At 39.7% G+C, this 27,547-nt stretch overlaps 2 protein-coding genes and 1 long non-coding RNA gene across 5 annotated transcripts in view; 1 reads left to right on the top strand and 2 right to left on the bottom strand.

Annotated features, from left to right (window-relative positions):
• The window catches only part of LOC140903318 (zinc finger protein 90-like), an 86,535-nt gene that overhangs the window by 46,666 nt on the left and 12,322 nt on the right, over positions 1 to 27,547 (bottom strand).
• The window catches only part of LOC140903325 (uncharacterized), a 48,411-nt gene that overhangs the window by 13,243 nt on the left and 7,621 nt on the right, over positions 1 to 27,547 (bottom strand). For all 3 annotated transcript variants that reach the window (XR_012156218.1, XR_012156219.1, XR_012156220.1), the window contains exons 3-4: positions 9,646 to 9,934; positions 6,968 to 8,619 (exon numbers count right to left, since the gene is read on the bottom strand). This is a non-coding gene — a long non-coding RNA (uncharacterized lncRNA). The remainder of the gene's footprint in view (positions 1 to 6,967; positions 8,620 to 9,645; positions 9,935 to 27,547) is intronic.
• Positions 279 to 26,642, top strand: TPM4 (tropomyosin 4). The gene is made up of 9 exons (XM_073324461.1): positions 279 to 623; positions 8,514 to 8,639; positions 13,578 to 13,711; positions 16,707 to 16,824; positions 17,316 to 17,386; positions 19,250 to 19,325; positions 20,924 to 20,986; positions 22,513 to 22,582; positions 26,439 to 26,642. Exons 1-9 carry the CDS (start codon positions 510 to 512, stop codon positions 26,519 to 26,521), a joined length of 855 nt encoding a protein of 284 aa, XP_073180562.1. The 5' UTR covers positions 279 to 509; the 3' UTR covers positions 26,522 to 26,642.

Genomic DNA, 27,547 nt, shown 5'->3' with positions numbered 1-27,547 from the left:
GTTACTCTGCTTGCTTGCTATGTATGGGAAGCCAGATCATTTTCCATAGCTCTGTGGACTATTTAACTGCTCTACAAACCAGAGCTGCTAATGAGCTTTGTTTCAAGCATATGTGTTCATATGTCAACACATTTGCTTATGTCAGAAGGTTAAAAATGGAAACATTTTTTTCCTTTAAGAAAACAGACACCCAAATAAGGAGATGACTGAGTGCTGAAGATTCCCCTAGTGAATCGCTTCCAGCTTGTTCCTTAGAAAGGCTGCACATGAAAGGTCTGGAGGGGTGGGGTGGGGGCCACCAGAGATTTGGGCTGCATCCAAAATATTGAGTAAGGGTCTTTGAGACTTTAAAGCGAACTACAACCATTCAAAGGTTCACTGTCCTGCACGCCTAGAGCCGTGCTCTACTACTTTCTCCACCTATTTTTAAGACTGTTTACTACTAGTTTGGTCTTGCAAAGCTTTTCTTCTCTTGTGTGTTAGAGACACAGTCCCATCCTCCAGCAAAAATGGAAGCCATCAAGAAAAAGATGCAGATGCTGAAGCTAGATAAGGAGAATGCAATTGATAGAGCTGAACAGGCTGAAGCAGACAAGAAAGCAGCTGAGGACAAGTGCAAACAGGTGAGTAGGAATAAAAACAGTTGTGTATCTACATTATGGAGAAAATTGTATAACCTATTAAGAAAGTAAGTAGAATATTTTTGTGATGGTGAGAAAATAGAATAGTATTGTTAGGTCTCCTCTATTTTTCTGCTTACCCTCCTTTGAAGTATTTTGCATTTTGGTAATATAGTTCATGCATACAAATGGGACAATCTGTTAACTTTTCTTATTTGCTCATCCATTTTGATTTGGGACTCAGCACCATTCCTAGACTACTCACTGTACTTCAGAGAATCCTTCTGAATCCTATATGATTCCTCATTAAATTTCCTTGAGCTTGCACCTTCCTGGAAGAGACCAGAGCTTTGTATCTTAAACAAGGATGACACACAGTGGTAGAGCTGTTAGATTTTTCCTAGGCAATGCCTGATCATGAATTAAACCTAAGCTTGAGGCAAAATTAATACAGTTCACCTAATTATTCCTCAGTGTGAGAAATGTCCCTCCTTTGAGAGCCAATTGACCATGACCCCCTACTCCAGATAGTACAGTAGGTTTTCTGTTCATGGGAATAATCAGAAATACTGAATCCTGAAATTGAGGTAATGGACTAAGTTATTTGTGTGAATTGATCTTATGTAGGATTCCAGGAATGCATTGCTAATGCTGTAGTTGGGGTTTTTAAATTGGCAGAGTACACTGATCAAACCACAACTGTATAATGCAGTAGGATTTAGGTCTAACGCCAACATTTTGAGTCACTTGGGTGTCCTTTGTTACAAATCACTCCTCTCTAGTGATTAAATATCTCAAAACAAAAAGAGATCATCATAGCACATTAAAATATTTTCCACAAACATGCGGTCATTGCTAAATGTGATTGGAAGAGGATTACAATACGTTTATTTGTATCCCAATGCACCAATGATCAGCGTTGGAGTGCAGCACCGTACCAGTACTAACAGGGATTTTATATTGACCTTCAGATTCAGGTCAAATACAGCACTTCCTGCAGAGCTTCTGCTTTTTTATATTATTCCTTTTTATATTCCAGACTATAATTTCTACAAGAGACAGGTCCAGAGGGTCAGTACTATTTAAGGCTCACCAGTTTCAACCCGAAGACCAGGCATAAAAGAATGCAATTCTGAATAAACACAGAATGTTGAACAATAATTGTAGCTGAAATGCTTCACAAAGTCAGTGATTTTGCACAAGTTTTGATGGAGGAGAGGGAAGGCACCCTTTATCTGAAAAAGACAAGGGAGGCTACGCAATCCCAGTTGTCTATACAAGGTTGCTTAAAGGAAGGATTTGGCGAAAAAAGCAGATATAGTGGATACTGAAGCTTTCACGTTTCCGATGATTTTCTTGGCTCAATAGTTTATGAAATAGCAGAACTAAATGAAAAAGTAAAAGGATTGATTTGAAAAGGAAAAAGCTGCATCCAAGTGGAAAAAATTAACTGAATTTTAATTGACGTTATATTTAAGTTTACATTATTTGCTTTAAAAATAATTTTTATCATCTCAGTCCATGTCCCGTCAACCTCAAACCAATACTGCATGTAGAGACCTGGTGGGAACAGAATTTAAAAATATAAAGAATCCACTATGATCTCTGCTTTTAAAGAGATGAAAAAAATTACAATTATTTGTTATTTATAGTATTAGTGATATAACAGGAGTACTCAAAACATTCTAAACACTGTATAGCAACCCTTATGCATGCACATTATGATCAAGTAATTAGACTGTATCATGTACTATTTTTTTCCACACAACCCTACTTCATTCAGTGCACAAGATGTATGGTGCTCAGTGAATGGATAGTTATTCACTATTTTCTTTTATCTTCATCATTAAGTGTACCCAATTCCTGCAGTGAATACAAAATTATTAACGTCCTCATAAGCTTTTCTATGGTGCTCTCTCTATAGTAGCCAGACTACACATTCTCCATCCCAAAGCAATATACAAGTCTGGTCACACATAAGAATGCTGAGGGGATGAAATACCCTCAGTTTCTCTGTGGGGATGGTGCACACACAGTCTGATCAGCAGTAGGAGCTGTGAGAGGCTTGAGCATGCTCAGTGATGATGGAATCTTTGGAGATTTTTTGCTGCTAAAATCAGACTCTGAGCATGTTTATACTGTGATTTTTTCAAAGACTTATAACGTCGCCAAATTTAGGTAGATTTTCAATGTGACTGCAAAAGGTACATCCCTGACAGAAAGGCCACCTACCCTAACAAATTTCAAGTTCTTGTTCCAAAACATGGGGTGCTAGAACTGCTCACATAAAAGGTTTGTCAGTATTTTTATCAAGGGCAAAATTATGTATTTTTCCATATTCTTATTCTCTGAAGCAGCTGAACTGTTTTGGCTGAAATGTTCCCAAAAAATTCATCCTGCAGTAGACACATGGCATGCAAAAATTCATCCCAGTTAAAATTTGGCAAAGTGATAAACAATAAAACCAAACTTTTATAATGGAAAGTTGTTTGTATCTGTAAATGAAAAAGAAGCTAAAAAATATAAAAGAAAAAGCCTGCCCAATGGTGGCACAATGTGGAAAATCTGAGAACAGGACTCAGATCTGAGCCCCCATTCTTATGTCAGCAGAGTCTGAGAGCATGGCTTGAGACAGCAAAAATTCTCTTCTCAATTACACCAGTATTAAGCCAGAATAAGTACCTCTACTTCTGTAATTACTCTTGAATTACACTGATCTAGTCTAAGAGAACAAAATGTATTCCCAGCATGCACAGCACAAAGACAGAAATTACCATTGTGTCACTCTAAAGTGACTGATCAAGCGTACTCAAGGAATAATAATGACAAGCTTCTGATGGAACATTGTCCCTATGCTAGAAAAAAAGATACCATATTATGGGCTTTGTGCACAGGAGATCTGAAGGGGAGGAAACGAACAGCTGAATGGAAGACACCTCCAAAGGAAAAAAAAATCTTTATACTAGAGCTGTCGATTAATCACAGTTAACTCACACGATTAACTCAAAAAAATTACAATCACAATTTAAAAAATTAATTGCTATTATTTGCAGTTTTAATTGCACTGTTAAACAATAGAATATCAATTGAAATGTATTAAATTTTTTGGATGTTTTTCTACATTTTCAAATATATTGATTTCAATTACAATACAGAATACAAAGTGTACGGTGGTCATTTTATATTATTTTTATTACAAATATCTGCACTGTAAAATGCTAAACAAAAGAAATAGTATTTTTCAATTCACCTCATACTAGTACCATAGAGCAATCTCTTTATCGTGAAAGCACAACTTACAAATGTAGAATTTTTTGTTGTTACATAACTGCACTCAAAACCAAAACTATGTAAAACTTTAGAACCTCTCAGTCCTACTTCTTGTTCAGCCAATCACGAAGATAAACAAGTTTCTTTATGTTTACAGGAGATAACGTGGCCTGCTTCTTATTTACAATGTCACCTGAAAGTGAGAACAGATGTTCACATGGCACTTTTGTAGCCGGGATTGCAAGGTATTTACATGCCAGATCTGCTAAACATTTGTATGCCCCTTCATGCTTCGACCACCATTCCAGAGGACATGCTTCCATGCTGATGATGCTCATTAAAAAAATAATGTGTTAATTAAATTTGTGACTGAACTCCTTGGGGGAGATTTGTATGTCTCCTGCTCTGTGTTTTACCCACATTCTGCATATATTTCATGTTATAGCAGTCTCGGATGATGTCCCAGCACGTTTTTCATTTAAGAACACTTTCACTGCAGATCTGACAAAATGCAAAGAAGGTACCAATGTAAGATTTGTAAAGATAGCTACAGCCCTTGACCCAAGATTTAAGAATCTGAAGTGCCTTCCAAAAATCTGATCGGGATGGGGTGTGGAACATGCTTTCCGAAGTCTTAAAAGAACAACACTCTGATGCGGAAACTACATAACCTGAACCACCAAAAAAGAAAACCAATGTTTTGCTGGTGGCATCTGACTCAGATTATGAAAATGAACATGCGTTGGTCTGCATTGGTTTGGATTGTTATTGAGCAGAACCCGTCACCAGCATGGACGCATGTCCTCTGGAATGGTGGTTGAAGGGACATATGAATCTTTAGCGCCTCTGGCACGTAAATATCTTGCAACGCGGGTTACAACAGTGCCATGAGAACACCTGTTCTCACTTTCAGGTGACATTGTAAACAAGAAGTGGGCAGTATTATCTCCTCCAAATGTAAACAAACTTGTTTGTCTGAGTGATTGGCTGAACAAGAAGTAGGACTGAGTGGACTTGCAAGCTCTGAAGTTTTACATTGTTTTATTTTTGAATGTAGTTATTTTTGTACATAATTCTACATTTGTAAGTTCAACTTTCATGATAAAGAGACTGCACTACATACTTGTATTAAGTGAACTGAAAAATAGTATTTATTTTATTTTTACAGTGAAAATATTTATAATAAAAAATAAATGTAAAGTGAGCATTGTTCGCTTTGTATTCAGTGTTGTAATTGAAATCAATATATTTGAAAATGTGGAAAATATCCAAAAATATTTATATAAATAGTATTCTATTATTGTTTTACAGCGCAATTAATCACAATTCCTTTGTTTAATTGTGCGATTAATCGCGATTCATTTTTTATTCATTTGACTGCCCTACTTTATACACAGTATTAATCTTCTGGTTATGATTTCTGGGAATACCTACATGCCCCCCAATCTCTATAGTATCTGAGTGCCCAGTTAAGTTGTCTTCAGTGTATGGGGAACTGAGGCTCAGAGAGATTCAATGACTTAGAGGGTGGTAATTATGGTGTTCGTGGAAGGAATATTTATTTGCTTTGCTTTGTCGTATTTATTAGAGTGTTTGGTAAAATTGTTGGATTTTAAATTTTTTAAATTGTAGTTTTTAATATTTTCCAAGGGCATTTAGATTATAACAGAGTATAAGGGCATTAAGGAAGTATTATGATCACCTAGTCTGACCTCATAAAAAACTCAGACTATAGTATTTCATGCTGTCATCCTGCATCAACCCAATAAATTGAAGTCAACTAGTGTAACATTTTTTAAATTATCCAGTTTTGATTTAAAGATTACCAGTGATAGAGAGTTCACCATACCCCTCATCTGTTTCAATGGGTAATTACTTTCATTGCTAAAAATTTGAATCTTATTTCTAGCTTGAACTTTGCTGACTTCAGTTTACAGCCCCTGGATCTTGCTATTCTGAAACTTATAGACCACGATTAAATCGTTGGTTAACCTTTTCTTTGATATACTAAATATCTTGCACTTCTTTAGGGATCAACTTAGTATAAACCACAAACATTTGTGAACTGTCCAGATTAGTCTTTATAAAGGCATTAACTACCATGAGTCAACTGGCAACAAAAAAGGTAAAAAATGCTAGCAAAACAGCCCTTAGTCTTTCATTGTAAGGTTCATTTTCCAGACCACAAATCGTTATTGCTCTTCTCTGAATACTCTCAAATTTTGCAACTTTCTGTTTAAAAGTGTGGAGACAGTATTCCAGTTGTAGTCTCACCAATGCCATATACAGAGGTAATATCACCTTACTCCTGCTCGATATTCCCATTAATATATCCTAGTATTATTTTAGCCCTTTTTTCCACAGCAGCAGGCTACTTTGAGCATAAGTACAGAAATGTATAACAATGTGCGTACGCAACATGCTAACCAAAATCATAAAGATATCCTCCAGGCTACAATTAAAGTAAAAGAACTGCATTAAAAATTAACACACACATAAAGATGGTTTAAATTAACTGTTTTAATAGACTGAACTTATACAAAGGATGAGTTAAACCATCATTCTCCCCAATTAATTACTATTCCCAGGATAGAATAGAACAAAGGTGGTACTACGAGTTCAATGACAGATCAGACAGGCTGCAGGCACACCAGTTATGTTATCAGCAAGAAGTCTCTTGATAATAGAAATTCTCCAGGGAGCAGGGGGGAATCTGTCATCTGGCAGTCTCCCAGCAGGATATAAATAGCACCTTTTTAGAATACAGTGTGGATTTATATGGTATGGTCGAGTGATGAGATAAAATGGAACATACCTTGGATGACCCATATGTCCCTCCTTCCATTGGAAAACCATATGTGGTTTAAAGCTATGAATCTTTAGGAAAATAATGTTATGACCATCAAATCTAACAAAATAACTGTATCTCAGTGAATGGATGGTACCTCTGTATTTCAGATAACACATTTGCCCTGATCATATTCAACATATTTCAAGCAATGCCTCAGTTTACCAAGTGAAGTGTAGCAGTGCTTGCTAAGGGAGATATGGACTCTAAACACTACTCTACTTAATACCTGTACTTCTGTGATTCATTCTCTATCCTCTTGCTTCTGTTAAGGAGACAGTAGATCCAGTGTTGTATTTACATACAGACCAGGTGGACTGTAGACTATAAACAAGGGCAACACAGTCAAAAGAGTAAAAGACATACACAGAACTTATTTTTCATAACATGTTTCAAATGTATGTTTCATTAAGAGTCTCCCTGAACTCGGGGATATGGGTGCAATGCATTTTTCATATATACATGACATTTTCTTTATTTTCGGGATTCAATGACAGTACTGTAGGTAGAATGCCAGTGATGGGAATAAGCTTGTCCCTGCCTTCCCTGAGGAGGAGCACACTGTGCTAGCATAATTTTTTATTTCAGACTAGGGCAATATCGAGGGTTACTCAATCCCTGGATGTATGGGGTCAGATTCTCAACTTGTGTACGTTGTCATAGTTAAATTGAAGTAAATGGAGTTATGCCTACTTACAACAGCTGAGTTATAGAATCATAGAAATGTTGCACTGGCAAGGACCTCAAGAAGTCATGTAGTTCAGCCCCCTATGCTGAAGCAGGACCAAGTATACCTAGACCATCCCTGACAGGTATTTGTCTACTTTTCTTAAAAGCCTCTAATGACAGGGATTCCACAACCTTCCTTGAAAGCCTGTTCCAGTGCTTAACTATCCTTATAATTGGATAGTTTTTCCTAATATCTAACCTAAATCTCCTTTCCTGCAGATTAAGCCCATTACTTCTTGTGCCACTTTTAGCGGACATAGAGAACAGCAGATTACCATCCTCTTTATAACAGCCCTTAATATATTTGAAGACTGTTATCAGGTCCCCACTCAGTCTAAAAATTAATATTTTAAACATTTTTCCTCATAGGTGAGGTTTGCTAAATTGGTTTAGAAATATGGATATAGCATGGTTTCAGAATAGGCAGCAGGTTTAAAACAAATAAAAGGAAGTATTTCTTCACACAACGCACAGTCAACCTGTGGAACTCCTTACCAGAGGATGTTGTGAAGGCCAAAACCATAACAGGGTTCAAAAAAGAACTAGATAAATCCATGGAGGATAGGTCCATCAATGGCTATTAGCCAGGATGGGCAGGAATAGTGTCCCTAGCCTTTGTTTGCCAGAAGCTGGGAATGAGCGACAGGGGATGGATCACTTGATGATTACCTATTCTGTTCATTCCTTCCAGGGCACCTGGTACTGGCCAGTGGCGGAAGACAGGATACTGGGCTAGATGGACCTTTGGTTTGACCCAGTAGGGCCATTCTTATGTTCATTATGTGAATGCCAAACAGCCTGCTCAGCTGCCATGTTAGGTTTATTAAAATAGTGTAAAACTGTGTAGGCTACTTGGCATCTAGACAACTGAAGTTACACAGCAACTTTGAAAAATCCACAATTCGATATCTCTCCATAGAATCACTTTAAAAAAAGCTTAACATAATTTAAAACAAATAGTAGGAAGAAGTCTTTGGCTATCCTTATCTATAAGCAGAGCAACCAATGTGTCAGAATGTTCACAACTTATTTTTCTTTCTCAAAAGGTAGAGGATGAGCTGGTGGCACTGCAGAAGAAGTTAAAAGGAACTGAAGATGAACTGGATAAATACTCAGAAGCTCTCAAAGATGCTCAGGAAAAACTGGAACAGACTGAAAAGAAGGCAACAGATGTACGTACCTGCATAGAATGCAGATGAATAACTAACTAGAAATGGTATATTTTACAACACACAGTATATTGGTTGTATATTTCATTTAGTGTTAATTTTTTGCAGTAGTTTGCCAAAAGGAAAAAGGCAGAGACAATTATGTTATGGTTGAGGTACATAACTCCCCACCCCCACAAAAAAACGATATTGGTTGTCTAGGGTTACATCTGTTGCTGCATTAGGAAGCTTCCTGCTGATCCACCACCACAAGAGTATCTTAAAACTAGCTTATTTATTTCCAAGAGATGTTCCCCTGTGTAGGACCATCAGATAGCTTAGAGCCATTTCCTATATGGTTACCCCTCCCTGTTACTGGCACAAGGAACATGGTGGGGGGGGCTTCCAAGTACCCTAGTAATCCCCAACTGACATAATGGTCCTTGGGACTGTTGACAGTTGATACAAGTAAGAACAACCTGACAGGAGGATTGGCCTGACACAGAAGGGCCCTAGAACTGGTGGCTTAAAGACACTTTGCACTCCTGTTTTCCTCAGCCATGGGTGAGAATCTGGCCCTCTGAGTTAAGGCTGGTCAGGTGCAAATCCCACTGACACAATCACAAAAAATCAAGCACATTATCAGTTAAATTTACATTCCCATCTACGGTAGCAGTTTGCTTACCTTACCATCCAGATATTGTACGACCCAAACACACTGGACAAACCCACAATTACATTAGAGACACCTCTCTTGGACAGCCTATTTCCAGGGGGAGACTAAACCATTGTGTGCCACAGGCTGAGAATAGGCAGGCCAGGAGAGTCTGATCCAAGTTGCTGTGCTCAATGCAGAGGCGATTGGGTGGTGTGTGGTGTGTAGGAGATCACACCAGATTACCTGGTGATCTTTACTTTGAATTCTTACACAAGAAACTCTGAGGATACATGCAGCCAATTCCTGTAATTGCACTCTCACACAAACCTTCCCTGGACCTCAGACTGACTGAAGTGCTTTACTGATACCTACATTCAGTGAGTGCCTGAAGCAGCCCTGGGGAAATGGCCTGATCTGTAGCCCTTTCCACTCCTGAGTTATCCCTCTGCTGCTGGGGCGCAGCACTGCCGGGGCGCAGCACTGCGTTGTTGCTGAAACTGTTCTTCCTCCAATAGGTCCCTTCCAGCCTCACCACCACCACGTGCCCTCCTGGGGAGCATGGGACAGACTTTCTTTTTCTTCATGCAGAGGCTGATGAAGTCCTTCCATTCACTTTCCTTTGTCATTTATTCCAGCTGGATAACTTGCTCCCTTTAAGTAGCTTTTTGGAAGTAGAAAGCTAAAGTTACAAGCAGAATATGAATGTGCAGTTTAATAAAATCTCTCTCAAAGGAGCGCTCCAAGCAATTTTCTCCTTCTCTGCAACTACATGTTACTTTAACATAGGTCGAAAAAATCTGAACATGCTGGAAAAATAACTTAACTCTTACGGACTTTAATAGAGCAACCCCTCTGCTATTAGGGTGACCAGATAGCAAGTGTGAAAAATATGACAAAGTCCCTAATATCGGGATGTCTGTCACCCTATCCACTATTGTGAGCCTCAGAGCATGTAAAGAATGCTCCCCATGCGCTCTGGACTGAGACTGCTGGTTTCATACATTTGTGTGTGATTAGCCCTCTCAGGATCTTCTTGGTCTTTTACCACATGGATCCAGTGAATTACTTTTACTATATAAGGCAAATCCTTTGTAGACCATGGCATGCTTTAACTGAAAAAAAGTGGGGTCAAATTAACTGTCTCCAACTTTCAAGTAGCCACATATCCCTGTTTTTAGGTAGGGTTGCCAACCCTTCCGGTTTCGCCGGGAGTCTCCCAGTATCAGACTCTATCTCCCGGAGCCAAACTGGGAGATTTTAGGTGCTAGAAGTCCAGCAGCGCAGTGGGGCTAAGGCAGTAAGTGCCTCCTGGCCAGAGCCTGCATCCCCCTCCGCACCCCAACCCCCTGCACCCAAACTCCCTCCCAGAGCCCTCACCCCCTCCCACACCCCAATCTCCTGCCCCAGCCCTGAGCCCCCTCCAATACCCAAACTCTCTCCCACAGCTTGCACCCCACATCCCCTCCTGCACTCCAGCTCCCTGCCCCAGGCTCAGCCCGGAGCCCCCTCCCACACTCTAAACCCTTCGGTCCCAGCCAAGATCCTGCACCCCAACCCCCTGCCACAGCGGGGGTGTGTGTGAAGGGGGGCCTGGGGAAGGAGCGAGGCCTCGGAGCAGGGGGTGGGGTAAGGGTGTTTGGGTTTGTGTCATTAGACAGTTGGCAACCCTATCTTTGGAGGATTCTTGTTACAGGTTGGAATCCTGTTTCATTAACACTGCGTCTTAAAATGAAAGCATCTAGCGAAGGAGGTTATCAGTGCTGGATTGCTATAGATGTCTTTTCTAAGATAGTGGCTTTTGTATGTAATCTGCACATTCAATGGATAGCACTTAAGAAGAAAACAAATGAAATTCTGACTGACTTGTGATTAGAAAAATTTAACGACCAAACTGCACTAGGAAAATAGAAGGCATTCTAGCTCCCGTCATACAAAAATCCACGAGCCAATAGTTATTTGCTTTTTTCCAGTCTGTGTTTTAATAATATAGTTCCTTTTACTCAGAAGTATATATGGAAGGGATTAATTTGATCATCTTGTCTTGATGTTGCCTACAACATTTCTCCACTGCCTTGTTTACTTGCGAGCTTTCCAGTGATGGGGCTTTAACTACTTCTCAGACTATTCAACGGTCTTTAAAAAGACTTAATTGTTAGGAAATATTTCCTGATACACCTCTATCCTGATATAACGCTGTCCTCGGGAGCCAAAAATCTTACCGCGTTATAGGTGAAACCGCGTTATATTGAACTTGCTTTGATCCACCGGAATGTGCAGCCCCGCCCCCCCCGAAGCGCTGCTTTACCCTGTTATATCTGAATTTGTGTTATATCAGGTCGCGTTATATTGGGGTAGAGGTGTATTTTATTGCTCACTTTCAAACCACGTCTGCTAGGTAAACCCTCCCTTGTCTCCTGTTTGCACCTTCAGATTCCCTTAATTACTGTTGGGCCCAAACTATCCATATTTAGTACCTAAAAATCTTTCTTCACGCCAAACACTCCAACCCTGTAATATTTATCTTTCTCTGAAACCACTCTACATTAATGAGATGTCTCCAGTATGGGACAACTTGCCATCCTAAGAAGTTGGAGATTTGAATCCTAGAACTGCTGCTGAAGGCAATATTGTTGATATACCTCCTACACCATAGGTCCCCTGGGGGGGGGCCACAAATGTTTGGGGGGCATGGCTGGGGCCTGGATCAGTCCCCACAGGGGGCGGGGAGGGAGCGCCACCCCACTTAGCTCCTGGCCCTAGCTGCCAGCCCCAGCCTTGGCCACCTTACCCCGTCTGCGTCCCCACCCCCTCCCAGAGCCATGGCTCCACTCCCAGCCCAGGGAGGGGCACAGACTGGGTAAAGAGCAATGCAAGGTAAGAAGTTTGGGGAACACTGTCCTAGACCAACAAGACATATAAGTATTTAATTAAATATAGTATTTTCCTTCCAGATTATTAGAAGAAGGTAAGTGATTTAGAAAAACCTATCCATATAGCAGGAAGCGTATGTGCTTTTTGATAAAACACTTTTAGATTATGGTAAAAAAATGTATTGTCTCATTTTATAGCAAAACTTTGTGTTAACTTTTTCTCCCAAGACCACTATAGTGTCCAGTATTTTTCACCAAACCTTTATGCCGAAAACAAAAACAGGATGGCTTAAAGAGCAGTATTTCAAACTGTTTCACATTTAAAAAATACATTTGCACTGTTCTTCATAGACAAAGTGGAATTTCAGAATGTCAGTTTTGGATTCAATAACCAAACAAAATTTAAATTTGACTTTCCACATCCCAATTTAATCAAAGCTAAACCACATTCATCTGCCTTGAATTTCACAAGTGAAACTTTATGCCATTGGAGAATCCTTCTGAAAGATTCTGGCAAGTCACAAGAGGCATCTGGGAGATGTGAGGGATCAGAATTAGTGATCTGTCTCTTTGAACATTCTTGCAGGACTGGGTTATCTTAGATATTAATATAACTCAATACTGCAAGATGCCTACTATGTTTTTTCACTGGGATGTGAATTTCATATTTTTTTAAAAAAAAATTCAAGTGCTGCATAAATGACAGGAATCCTAGCAACAAGAAGAGTTCATCAGACCAGCCCCCACGGTTTCCACCATGGGCCCCAGATTGTCTCCCTATCTCCTGTTTCCTCCCCTCTCCGCCCAGTCTCAGAGGGCTATATAGAAGTGGTAGAAAACAAAGTGGAATTATTTTTGGAAAGTTTCTTGCTGTGCCACATGCACTCAACACAGACGAGTAACTTTCCCCTGATGGCTCCCAGGCCATCCCCTGGCCAATCCCTATTTATGAACTATGTGAGATTTATAGATAGTGGAGCCCCTAATGTACACAGAAGTTGCTTTAACTAAATTCCATTAGCAAGCCATCCAAAGCTAGGGTTAGTTAGGATCTTTGACAAGACCAACACAATAAGTCAAATGTGGAATTTCTGGACTGAGCCATCTGGGAGTTAGAAAATTAAGAAAAAAGTTCCAACTAGATTTCTACATGTAGAACCTCCCATCTCCACAGTACAATTAGCTGAAAATGTTTTTCTTGTGAAACAGATTTTTAATGCTTAATTCTGTGTGATGAGGAAGAGAAGGTGCGGGTGTATTTTTTAAAAAAAACATTCAAATTCCTATAGTTATATAGCTAAAAAACATCTCTTCCTAGAATTCCATGCATATAAATAGTGAAAAATGAAGTAATTAGAGGTGATCAGTTTTGAATTATTGGTGTCTAGCTAGTTGGGTTTTATTTAACCAGTGCTGTTTGATTGTTTTGCATAGGCAGAAGGTGAAGTGGCAGCTTTGAATCGGCGTATCCAGCTGGTGGAAGAGGAGCTGGATCGTGCCCAAGAACGTCTGGCGACAGCCCTGCAGAAACTGGAGGAGGCAGAGAAGGCAGCAGATGAAAGCGAGAGGTAGGCATCCAAAAGGAACGATGCAGAGAAGTGACTTACATCAGAAGATCCCATTAGTAGGATACTTTAACAGTCTTTGTAGGTTTTAAAGACTTGGTGCACTTAAGTTCCGATTCCCACTCACTCTTTCAGATGCTACTTTTAGTACTGTGAGAAATAAAGGGCCACAATCACAAAAGTGATACTGTACCAACTCTGTAACTGGTTAATAAGCTGTTCCCATTGTCTAGACATTTCCCGTTTCATCCAAAAAATGACAAAACTTGCAGTATATCATATACATCCCAGCTGCCCCTTTGGGGAAGCTAGACTTCCCAAGGGCTGTATTCTCCCTTGTCCTGTTCCCCTTCAGCTGTGTAACCTATTTCTTTCCCACCATGATCTACTGTAACTTGTGTCCCATTTTGCTGTAACAAAGCCTGTTATCTCCACTGGGAAAAACTGTATCTTTATTTACCTCGAGCACTATGCATACTCCTATGATACTATAATAAAAATTAAACATAAAACTGCATGAAGTTACAGCTAAGGTTGCTGAGTGCAATTCAAGAGAATACGTTTCCATTGAACGCATCACTAACCCACATGGAAATCTCAAGCTAAGGCTGCAAAGAATTCTGATGCAGCTCTTAACACTCAGTTCATGCAGTCAGATAATTAAAATAGAAGAATTCTCAATTGTTAGCCCCAAACACCATTTAACTTTGCCCCTCAAATTATTTTATAGCTGGATTCAACTTCCATTGAAGTCAGTCACTGACTTCAGTGGGAACTGAACTGAGCCCTTAACTGTTTTAATACTGCTTGTTACTGCTCCACCTATAATATATACTTATTCAATGTCTAAACTGCACAAATCTTTCTATTAGAACTCTGTTTTCGATTGCCTATTACTTGGACAATTGCTTAGGATTTGGACTGAAAGCTTCCAGGTTGGTTGAAAGTCTGAGCAAAAATGACCAAAGTGTTTCCAAGAATGAGGACAGTGAGAACTAGTCATATTAAATAACATTTCTGATGGTTTTAACATTTGTGTCTCTCTAAAGTTTGGGGTAAAAACTTTAAAGTTGGCAGCAGAGTGGTCCTGAGATTGGAGGTGTTTTGTTGTCTCTATGAAAATATATTGAAATTTGGCAGTTACAAATACAGAAAAATCATAATTTGCATATACACTGTATAACTTGTTATATCCTTGCTCTTAATTTTCTGAACATTCCAGCTGCACAGGCTCCCAGACCTTGCTGAACTTTCTGTATCATATGCATACAATATGCACAGCATTTGCGCCGGCTCCTGTTTGGAGCTCTGCTTTCCCCCCTTAAAATACTCGTTGACCTAAGGAGAAGGGCATTGGACTGGGAGCCAAGAGACCACACATTCTAGTCTCACCTCTTCCATTGATCAATAATGATTCCATGTACTTACAGCCTTTTATTATTGAGCAACTCCTCATACACCTACCTTTTGAAGTAGATACATATCGATCACCCTATTTTGCAGAAGAGGTAACTGAAGATCTGTGACATTGCACCAGGTCACTGCTGGCAGCTTTGGTAATAGAACCCAATTTTCATGCACTTAGACACAATGCATTTTATAATTAATATGCCAAATCTCTGTGTTTGACTATGCTGTTTGTAAAAATACTTGTAACATAGTTTTGCCTATCCACTCAAGTGAAACAGCATCTAATCAGAATCCTGACTCTGTCCCTTGCTTTAACCATCAACCCATATTTCCCTCCTAGGGAAATAGAATCCAAGATTATACTGCTGTCTAGCAAATAGCTGTGCATCCCATTGTCAAAGAATGTTATGTATCCCCTTCCAGTAGCTGTATGTAGTGTGGACATTCCACTATCTGGGCTTATAATCTGTTGTGACTCCACATCTATCCTAAAATGCTAAAGGCTTCCCCAATCAATAGACAACAGAAGAGACTTCCAGTGCCTAAGGGCCTGGTTGGCTAATTTATGGCAGAGGGTGCGCTGAGCAGATTGAGATGCTTTACCCAAGCATCTCAGGCAGTGGGTATGGGAGTTTGAGACCAGAACGCTTACTTCAGAAGAAGGGCTTTTCTTCAACCTGGTGTTTTTTTTGCTGGATCTGCTATCTGTAAAGGTAATGCAGTTTCTAGAACCAAAGCTGTGCTCTGAATTCTATATGCTTATGAGCCTTGGTGGCAGTGGCGTTGGAACAATTTTTATGATGGGAGTGCTGAAAGCCATTGAACAAAACGGTAAGCCTTGTATATGATGGAAACCACTTCAAGCTAGGGGGTGCTGCTACACACCCCAGTCCTTGTAGTTCCAACACCCCTGCTTCAGGGCTCCCTGGCTCAGCAGGCTAGAGTCCAGAAACTTTATTAGTTGCCGTGAGTTGGGACGGGAAAAGTTGTATCCAACAGATTTTACATTGGCCTTTGATATTATTTTACTCTAATAGTCTACAAACTGCTCCAAATTTGAGCTCTAAGAAAACATTTCTCAATATTTAAACAAAAACCCGGCCTGAATAGTTTGTCTTGAATGAACTAATATTTGTCGTGGGTAAAGCCACAGAGAAGAGTATTTAGCTATTTTGTTTTTAGCTATTTCCTCTTTACCTAATTATTCTAAGGACCACAAACTTGAGTAAGGTTTTAAAAAGAAAAGTTCCCACTGGTATCTCTCAAATACGTTTACGTTTATTTGCTTGTATCATTAAATCTACTTAAAGATCTTGCTAAATGGAAGAAGCACAAATAAGCTAAGGAAGAATCCTGCATCATTCAATAGCTGCAAGCACTGTTAAGACAATCTGATAAGTAGAGATTCATTCCAACTAGTATTATCAGCAACTTTGTTAGCCAGTCAGAACATGATAGATTGGTTTGGGTTCAAGTCACAGTAGTTAGATATTAAGAAGTTCACAACAGGCCTATTAGGCTGAATGTGCTGACTGGCTTGTAGTAACCCCATTCTCTCTGAAACAATCCGCTTTGTTTCCTTCTATAGAGGTATGAAGGTTATTGAAAACAGAGCAATGAAGGATGAAGAAAAAATGGAAATTCAGGAGATGCAGCTGAAAGAGGCTAAGCATATTGCTGAGGAGGCTGACCGTAAATATGAAGAGGTAAAACTGGCGCTGCAAGGAAGTAGCAGGTGCTATTTGCTTTGGTGAGAAAGTAATAAAGAAACTACCTGGAAGAACTTCAAAAAGTCGTATAGTCTGTTTAATACTATTTGTATACTTTCTATAAAGTGGTAGTTCAAGTAGTTGGAATATATTTTTGGGCACAGCAAGGCCACAAAGATGCAGTTCCTAACAGCCTGAGAATTAACATGAAATGAGCTTGTTACATTTTACACTGCCTAATGCTAGGAACATTGGAAAGTCTCTAGGCTTCTGGGGAAGGGATCCTGCACTGAGCTCACTCTCCTTAGCAGCTGATTACAGGGTGTCAACAGAGCATACACCAGATCTCTGTAATGTGTTGTTTATATGTTGCATATCTCCAGACCGGTGTTGCTTCTAACCTTTATTTGATAAAAAAGAAACCTGCAGAGATGTGGGGCTTTGTGGAAAACAAATGGGGAAAAAATAATTCTCCTCTCTCTCTACAGGTTGCTCGTAAACTGGTCATTTTGGAGGGTGAACTAGAGAGAGCCGAGGAACGTGCTGAGGTGTCAGAACTGTGAGTGGCTGTTCAGAATGGTTCTGCACGTACATAAATCATTTTAGAATATCAGACTAGAGATAGAAAGACCTTATTAGGTCCTAACTGTTCTCTGAATGCAGGGGGGAGGGGAAGGGATTTCCACAGGATCACATCCCTTAGTCTGGTCCGGCACAGTATGTAGAGCCTTATCTCAAGGTTTTCATAGTAGCATCACTGTGGGATCCAAGTATTGTATCTCATTAATGTAAAGGTTGCCACTATTTAGAGCTGGAACTTCTTGCAGAATGGAAATTTCAAATATTTTTTAGAAGTTTTAGTTTCCTGTCATCCTGGAATCTCAAACAATTCCCTGATGGGAATCCTATTAGATCTGAGAGACTGGCATGCTCACGAATGCTGTGGAGAAAGTGAATAAGGAAGTGTAATTTACTCCTTCCATAACACAAGAACCAGGGGTTACCCAATAAAATTAACAGGCACCAGGTTTAAAACATAAGGAAATACTTCTTCACACAATGCATACTCAACCTGTAGACCTCGTGCCAAGGATGTTTTGAAGGCCAAAAGTATAACTGAGTTAAAAAAAGAATTAGATAAGTTTGTGGAGGACAGGACCATCAATGCCTATTACTCAAGATGGTCAGGGATGCAACCCCATGCTCTGGGTGTATTTAAGCCTCTGACTGCCAGAAGATGGTGACTGGATGACAGGGAATGGACCACTTGATGAATGAAACAAGGCAGTTTATTTCCTTTAAAACATCTGACACCGGCCACTGTTGGAAGTCAGGATCATGGGCTAGATCAGGGGAGGGCAAACTACGGCCCAGGTGCCGGATCCAGCCCATCGGGGCTTTCAATCCGGCCCGCAGGATTGCCAGCCCCATGCCACAGCAGGGCTAAGGCAGGCTCCTTGTCTGTCCTGGCCCCACACTGCTCCCAGAAGCAGCAGGCACCATGTCCCTGCGGCCCCTGGGAGAAAGGGGGGCAGAAGTCTCTGTGTGCTGCCCTCACTTGCAAGCACTACCCCCCACAGCTCCCATTGGCTGGGAATGGGGAACCACAGCCAGTGGGAGCTTCGGGGTGGTACCCACAGGTGAGGGCAGCACATGGAGCCATCTGCCCCACCTCACCCCACCCCCAAGAGCCACTGCCAGACATGCTGGCCACTTCCAGGAGCAGTGTGGGGCCAGGGCAGGCAGGGAGCCTGCCTTAACCCTGCTGCATGCCGCTGCCACCCTGAAGCCTGCACTCCAACCCCCTGCCCTGAGCCTCCTAACCCTCTGTCTTGAGCCCCCTGCCGCACCCTGCACCCCAACCCTCTGCCCTGAACCCCCTCCTGCACTCCAACCTCTTGCCCTGAGCCCCTTCCTGCACACTGCACCACTCCCACACCTCACACTCCCTCCCACACTCCAACCCCCTGCCCCAGCTCTAGCCCTACATTCATGGCCCTGCATACATGGCCCTGCATACAATTTCCCCACCCAGATGTGGCCCTCAAGCCAAAAAGTTTGCCCACCCCTGAGCTAGATGGACCATTGATCTGACCCAGTATGGCCATTATTACGGTCCAATTAAATTCCTGGTACAATTAACAGAAGATAACTGTTCACAGAGGAGAGCATGGAGCTTTAAGATTCAAGAAAGGCTTATTTGTTCTGCTTGAGTTCCTAACAAGCTATATTTTGCTACAAAAATCTATTAAATGCAGTCTGTATAGTATACTTTGGGAAACTATAAATGCCATGTACACCAACTTAGTGCACTGAGTGTATCTGACAAGTTGGCTCACATTTTACTTGTTTAGCCCATTTGGAAACCAAACAGCATAATATATGTAGAAGAACTGATTTGATCACCTTTGTCTTTGTGTAGAAAATGCAGTGACCTTGAAGAAGAACTAAAAAATGTCACTAACAACCTAAAGTCCCTGGAGGCTCAGTCTGAGAAGGTTGGTTCTTCCTGGTTAAGAACACAGAATGTTTAAGGTTCAGGAAGGAGAATGAAGAGTTGGTGATACAAGTTTACAGCAATCACAAAAAAAGAGGAATTTGAAAACTTGTCATGCTTTTTGTATTGATTAATTGAGGAATTATTGGAAGAATTGGTGTGTAAGGTAAATTTGATGCCAAAAAATCTTCTGTAGAAAGCCAGTACGTTTGCTTGTGGTAGGGGTCCTAGGACAATCTGACCGGAGATCCAAATTGAGTGGAATTAGCATACAAATCCCTTGTGCTGTGCAACATATTAGACCCAGGGTATGTCACAAGACAAACCAATTTACATAATACTCTGAGGCTATGTTAACTGATAATGAATGGATTTCACAAAGTTGTATGGCTAGGGGAGCAGGGGTCAAGCAATTGAAGAGGGAATGAAGCACGGTATTGTATGGGAAGTGTCATCTTACCTGTGCATTGCCCATTTTTCTGTTTGTAGTTGAGAGAGAGGGTTTTTTGGGGAGGGAGGTTGATATCTTTTGGTGTATTTATTAATAGTTAACACCCTTGTAAGGCGGTTTTGGAGTGAACTTTGCATTTCTTGGTTAATCCAATACTTGAGTTTTGGGGAATGAAACACGTTCAGGAAAGGCACATATAGTACAGGGCATTGTGCTACTAGAGTCTTAACTCCAAATTACCCACACTTTTTACTTTTGAATCTGTTTGCTGGCATCACTTACAAAGTTTTTCTAGCACAGAAGACTAACAGGATAGGAATATATCTCGTTCATTCCTGAACTTCTTAGAAGTTGTATTATATAGCTGGATAGGTGTACATGGAACTGTATTGAAATTCACATGATCCCTGCCCTGAGGAGCTTATAAGAGTAGTTCAAACAGAACTTGACAAATGATGAGCCATGGTGGATGAAGTGTAAAGGAAAAGCAAAGAGAATACAGCTGGTAGGACGTTCTACAAGAACAACAAAATTGGGGGATGGTAACCAACTTTACATATGCTTCTTGTGTCTTCTGACAACTTAATTCAAGTATTTGGGTACCAGAATGGGCGCAGATACTGAGTAGAGACTAAAGATAGAACTGTAGTCCAAATAACTGATTTTTGAGGAGGGGTTTGAAAATAAATCACTTGGTGAAGAATAGCCTGTTCCAGGGGGATGGGATGGTTTGAATTACTTCAAGGATATGAGTTACTTGAGGAGAGTGTGTGTGTGTGTGTGTGTGTGTGTGTGTGTGTGTGTGTGTGTGTGTGTGTGTGTGTGTGTGTGTGTGTAAACCTCTCCACTTTTTATTATATGTAAGTGGAGCCATAGTCCAGGGCAAAGAATATAGCCCTGAAGCAAAAGACAAGGCATTCAGAATTTTATTCTGACAGTGGGCCAACAAGAAACCTCAAGAAATACAGTGACACAGTTGCATCCAGGAAACAGGATGATAGTTAAGGAAAAGCATTTTAGAATGACAGGAGGCTACTACCTGTTATTAGTCAATGACTCTTAACAGTCGCCTAATAAAAAAGTTAAACTGTCTGATGCTTTAGTTTTCCTACCAGGTCCTTAATAGATTGTTCACCCTGTTTCCACAGTACTCTGAAAAAGAGGATAAATATGAAGAAGAAATCAAGCTTCTCTCTGACAAACTCAAGGAGGTGAGACAATCCATCCCAATGAATTTGCATTTCAGCAGAGATTGTTTCTTGTCCAGTGTGACAGGTTTGATCACAGTAACCCCCTGGGGACTGTCACCTGATGTGCTGAGACTACCTCTGAGCCCATTTTCTCTGCCAGTTTGGGCCTCCAGAACCCTGCCTTGTTGAGCCAGACACGCTAGTCTGCTCCAAAACAGACTCAGGGTCTGAACCACACACCCCAAAGCTGCAGACTTAACTGAAAACAGCTTAAGAAGTGCTCCTGTCTCCAGCACCCAGCTCCCAATGGGATCCAAACCCCAAATAAATCTGTTTTACTCTGTATAAAGCGTACACAGGGTAAACTCATAAATTGTTCTCCCTCTATTACACTGATAGAGAGATATGCACAGCTGTTTGCTCCCCCACGTATTAATTGCTTACTCTGGGTTAATTAATAAGAAAAAGTGATTTTATTAAGTATAAAAAGTAGGATTTAAGTGTTTCCAAGTAATAATGGACAGAACAAACTAAATTACGAAGCAAAATAAAACAAAACATGCAAGTCTAAGCCTAATACATTAAGAAACTGAATACAGGTAAATCTCACCCTCAGATGTTCCAATAAGCTTCTTTCACAGACTAGACTCCTCCCCAGTCTGGGCCCAATCCTTTCCCCTGGTGCAATCCTTGTTAGCTCCAGCTCAGGTGGTAACTAGGAGATTTCTCATGACTGCAGCCCCTTTGTTCTGTTCCACCCCCTTTTATAGCTTTGGCACAAAGCGAGAACCCTTTGTCTGTCTATGGGTCCTCCCCCTTCTAAATGGGAAAGCACCAGGTTAAAGATGGATTCCAGTATCATGTGACATGTTCACATGTCCTGTGAGACCCCAAGCCTTCATTCTTCCTGGCCTGACTCACAGGAAGGCTTGCAAGTAAACAGAGCCATTTACAACACGGCTGTTCCTCTGAAGTGAGAAAACCTGGATTTGTGCTGGAAATGGCCCACCTGTTGATCACTTTAGATAAGCTATTACCAGCAGGACAGTGGGGTGGGAGGAGGTATTGTTTCATGATTTCTGTGTGTATATAAAGTCTGCTGCAGTTTCCACGGTAAACATCTGATGAAGTGAGCTGTAGCTCACGAAAGCTCATGCTCAAATAAATTGGTTAGTCTCTAAGGTGCCACAAGTACTCCTTTTCTATTTACAACCAACTGTCCTAGTTGATGGGAGCCATCAAGATTCCAAATAGTCATTAATGGCCAACACTTTGCATAATTACAATAGGAGCTCAGAGTTATATTTCATATTTCTAGTTTCAGATACAAGAATGATACATTTATACAAATAGGATGACCACACTCAGTAGATTATAAACTTTGTAATGATACCTTACAAGAGACCTTTTGCATGAAGCATATTCCAGTTACATTATATTCACACTCATTAGCATATTTTCATAAAATCATATGGAGTGCAACATCACAAACAGAGATTGTTTCTCGTCCAGTATTTAAATTTTTTTTCTGCATAATCTCTTTCCAGGCTGAAACACGTGCTGAGTTTGCAGAAAGAACAGTTGCTAAACTGGAAAAGACTATTGATGATCTGGAAGGTATGAAATTACTTTTGAAATTTTTACTGTTTTTACAAGTCCCATCAATTTCAAACTGAGAAACAATAAATTCTAGCACTATGTATTCTTTGTAGATTATGGGGGAAATCTTTATACTACTATAATTATCTGTAGCTAGACCATTAAACACAGTTATGCTATAATATTTACTTTTTTCTCAGTAATTTTCCCCTAAAAATTCATCCATTTGGTAGTACTGTAGAATCATCTGCCTCTGTGGATGGCCTACTGTCCTGATTAAGAAGTGAACGCTTAAAATATGTCTGAATTCTTAATAGGACAGAATGCTCTACTGAACATTTTCTTTAAAACACTATTACAGATTCTATACTTGTTAAACACCATTTAATCCCTTGGCATGGGGTGAATGTGTCCCCTGCCTCCATGTAGCTGAACTTATATTCATTTTGTCCTGATTAAGCCAGTCATTGGGACTATCATTAGACTAAATCAGTGTTCTTGGAGGAGTTCCAAAAAAGTTGTCCCTTGCAAACTGAAAGCTATGCATACGAGATTCATACAAGTAGACACATTGTTCAGTACTGGGCTTTGTTCCTGTAAATTGCTTGAAGATCATCATAAGAGCATAAGAACGGCCATACTGGGTCAGACCAAAGGTCCATCTTGCCCAATATCCTGTCTTCCAACAGTGGCCAATGCCAGGTGCCCCAGAAGGTAGGGACACCATCCCTGCCCATCCTGGCTAATAGTCATTGATGGACCTACATTTTTCAAAATTTAGCTCTCTGTAGAAAAATAGTGATAGCTAATCTGGAGATATGAGGGCCACATACTAGTCTGGAGACAGATGGTTGGGTCCAAAAGCAAACGAGATCCCAAATTTCAGGATAATTGAGATGGTGTTCCAACAAAAAGGACAGTAAAAAGAAAAGGAGTACTTGTGGCACCTTAGAGACTAACCAATTTATTTGAGCATGAGCTTTCGTGAGCTGTAGCTCACGAAAGCTCATGCTCAAATAAATTGGTTAGTCTCTAAGGTGCCACAAGTACTCCTTTTCTTTTTGCGAATACAGACTAACACGGCTGTTCCTCTGAAAAAGGACAGTGTTATCAATCCCAGAAGCTATGCTAGCATCTCTTCTGAATGGAATAGCTACCACTCCTTCCCAGAGATCACATGCAACAAGTAATAACAAAGCAATGTAAGCAGCAGAAACCATGACTATAGGTGAAAAATAGGGCAGTCCAGCGATTAAAAAATTAATCATGATTAATTGCACTGTTAAACAATAATAGAATATTTATATAAATATTTTTGATATTTTCCACATTTTCAAATATATTGATTTCAATTACTACACAGAATACAAAATGAACAGTGATCATTTATTTTTTATTATAAATATTCACACTGTAAAAATAAAAAAATAGTATTTTTCAATTAACTTAATACAAGTACTGTAGTGCAATCTCTTTATCATGGAAGTTGAACTTACAAATGTAAAATTCTGCACACAAAAAACTGCATTCAAAAATAAAACAATGTAAAACTTTAGAACCTACAAGTCTACTCAATCCTACTTCTTGTTCAGACAATCGCTAAGACAAACAAGGTTGTTTGCATTTATGGGAGATAATGCTGCCTACTTCCTATTTACAATGTCACCTGAAAGTGAGAACAGTGCCATGCGTTGCAAGATATTTCCATGCCAAATGCTCTAAAGATTCATGTGTCCCTACATGCTTCAACCACCATTCCAAAGGACATGCATCCATGCTGATGATGGATTCTGCCCGATAACAATCCAAAGCAGCACAGACCAACGCATGTTCATTTTCATCATCAGAGTCAGATGCCACCAGCAAAAGGTTGATTTTCTTTTTTGGTGGTTTGGGTTCTGTAGTTTCTGCATTGGAGTGTTGCTCTTTTAAGACTTCTGAAAACATGCTCCACACCCCATCCCGAACAGATTTTGGAAGGCACTTCAGATTCTTTAATCTTGGGTCGAGTGCTGTAGCTATCTTTACAAATCTCATGCTGGTACCTTCTTTGAGTTTTGTCAAATCTGCACTGAAAATGTTCTTAAAACGAACAACATGCTGGGTCATCATCTGAGACTGCTATATCAAAAAATATATGGCAGAATGCAGGTAAAACACAGAGCAGGAGACATACTGAACTCCTTTGGGGAGAATTGTACAAATTTAATTAACACGTTTTTTTTTTTATGAGTCTCATCAGCATGGAAGCAAATCCTTTGAATGTTGGCCAAAGCATGAAGGGGCACACGAATGTTTAGCAGATCTGGCATGTAAGTCACCTTGCAGTCCCGGCTACAGAAGTGCCATGTGAAAGTCTGTTCTTACTTTCAGGTTACATTGTAAATAAATAGCAGACAGCATTATCTCCCGTAAATGAAAATGATTTTATCTTAGCGACTGGCTGAACAAGAAGTAGGACTGACTGGACTCGTAGGTTCTAAAGTTTTACATAGTTTTGTTTTGAGTGCAGTTATGTAACAAAAAAAAAAAAATCTACATTTTGCACTTTCACGATAAAGAGATTGCACTATGGTACTTGTATGAGGTGAACTGAAAAGTACTATTTCTTTTGTTCATTATTTTTACAGTGCAAATAATTGTAATCAAAATTATATAAAGTGAGTACTATACACTTTGTATTCTGTGTTGTAACTGAAATCAATATATTTGAAAATGTAGAAAAATACATCCAAAAATATTTAATAAATTTCAATTGGTATTCTATTAACAATGTGATTTAAACTGTGATTAATCGTGATTAATTTTGATTTAATCACCGAGTTAACTGCGATTAATCAACAGCTCTAGTGAAAATATGTATATGTATCTAATCTCATTTCTGAACAGGGTCATTTAGCTAATAATCATTTACCCATATTACGTGCCCATCTATAGCTAGTCAGTAGCTTTGGTGATTACCTGGTGTGTCTTCATCAGTATTGCCCATTTCTATCAGTTCACTTGAACAACAGATTTTCCTACCATTCTTCAATCAATCTAATTATAAAACTCACAGTGAAGAAATAAAATCCCTGCTTGGTAATTCTGTGTGGATAACAAAGACAATTTCATAATTGAGAACAGAATGAGAACCAAAGTTCTCAGTTTAATTCTATATTTCCATTTAAAAGTCACCTAAAGTTAAGGGGTCGGGGAGAATTTAAACAGACAACTCTGTTTAAAATGAAGACTGCTCAGATTTCCTGATCTCTTTACCTTTGTTCATCAGCTCTGATACTCTTAATAAATGTCACATCTGGGAATGGGCAAAAATTAAAGCTAAAGTCATACAGGTTAGAAGCAGCACCAAAAAAAAAAAAACAGTTCAGCTGTCCAGAAAATGGGGAATTATGACATGACATTTAGTTGCCAAAGTTCTACTCACCCCTTCTCTTTCAAAAATGAAATGATCAAAACTAAAAGCTACCTTTAGCCAACTATTTTCATCCCCGTATACCAACTGCACCTAATCAAGGGGCCACTGTATTTAATTTATAGGAATAGAATTTATTTTAAGGTTTGTTATCTGACTCAGCTGTGACAGTAGGAAGATCTGGCTTCTAAATCTTTTCTAAAACTCCACTGAAAATTTTTAGTAAGAAATTGAAACTCCTGACATTTTAGCAGTTAGTACATGTGTATAGCTTCTGCCTTATATTTTAATGTTCTCTTATCTTATTTACATGTTTTCTTCTCATCTTTATTTTCCACCGTTCATCCTCACTTGCTGCATTCCAACTGTTCTCCATATTCTCTACCATGCATCTCTTGCTGTGGACTGTTTTACTACATTTCTTGTTGAACACCTTGCCTTGGGCCCTTCGACCTGCAGATGAGCTGTATGCTCAGAAGCTGAAGTACAAAGCTATCAGTGAAGAGCTTGACCATGCTCTCAATGATATGACCTCTTTGTAAATGAATTTTCTCTTTTGGCTTTGCCTTGGTGCACTAAGATTCTGTCTTTAGTGCCAGTCTCTGAGTAATGCCTAGTACTAGTCCTTCAGTCTTTTTCTGTAAAAACTGAATTAAACAAAAGCAAGCTACCTTGAACTTGTACATTCTGTGCTTTTTTTCTTTTCCATGATTAATGACGTAACTAATGTCCTTCCTTTAATTTGTTCTGGTCAGATTTTAGCACAGCCCTGTAATTCTCACTAGGATACTGTTAAGAGAATTAGTTTCATTGTACTCGGATTGCTTCTTTAAAAACCAAAAACCTATCCAGTTGTTAGTTAAAATGTAAGTGATGGGTCACATAACAAAACTGGAAGAAAGTTCAAATAAAGTGGCAGGTAGGACAAAATAAAAAATGAATATAAATCCCACTTATAGCACTCCTATTACTTCAGTGGTTATTTATTTCCTGGACAGCAGTGACTATAATGAGCATACAAACAGGAACTGTGCAAAGACTCAACTTGAGGCAGCAAAAGCAGATCCACAGATACACTTGCTATGCTGTTGATGCCCCTTTGTGCGCTGCATCAAAATAATACTACCCACAAATGGGATGTAAACTGATGAATGCTGTCATAACTAGTATCTCAAATCAACTACTCCTTGAACAGAAGGATTTTAGCTAGTTTGTTCCTGTCCAAGCAGATTTGAATTTGAGTACAATTTTGAGAGACACTGAATCAAAGGCTTAATTACAATCGAATATGACACCCATTGTCCGATATTCATTTAATAGTGTCCAGTCATTTATAGATATTTCTATTGATATTTGCATGTTGATTAAGGACAATGTTATGTGGATTGTAAACTGTCTGGTGGATCCCTAAATAGTTATTATAAATGACAGTGTCCTGTGAAAAACTACAGGAATCTGTTCAGTCTGATCTTATTCAAGAGGAAGTAACATCATTGCATTCACGGGAGTTGCACACACCAGTGAAAAGGGAAAAGTAATCCAAAGGAACTTAAAGAAATGCCTGTTAA

The sequence above is a fragment of the Lepidochelys kempii genome, chromosome 25 (genome assembly GCF_965140265.1).
Source record: "Lepidochelys kempii isolate rLepKem1 chromosome 25, rLepKem1.hap2, whole genome shotgun sequence".
Classification (NCBI taxonomy): domain Eukaryota; kingdom Metazoa; phylum Chordata; order Testudines; family Cheloniidae; genus Lepidochelys; species Lepidochelys kempii.
Note: the sequence above shows the minus strand (reverse complement) of the source record. Positions and strands in the feature narration are given on the sequence as shown.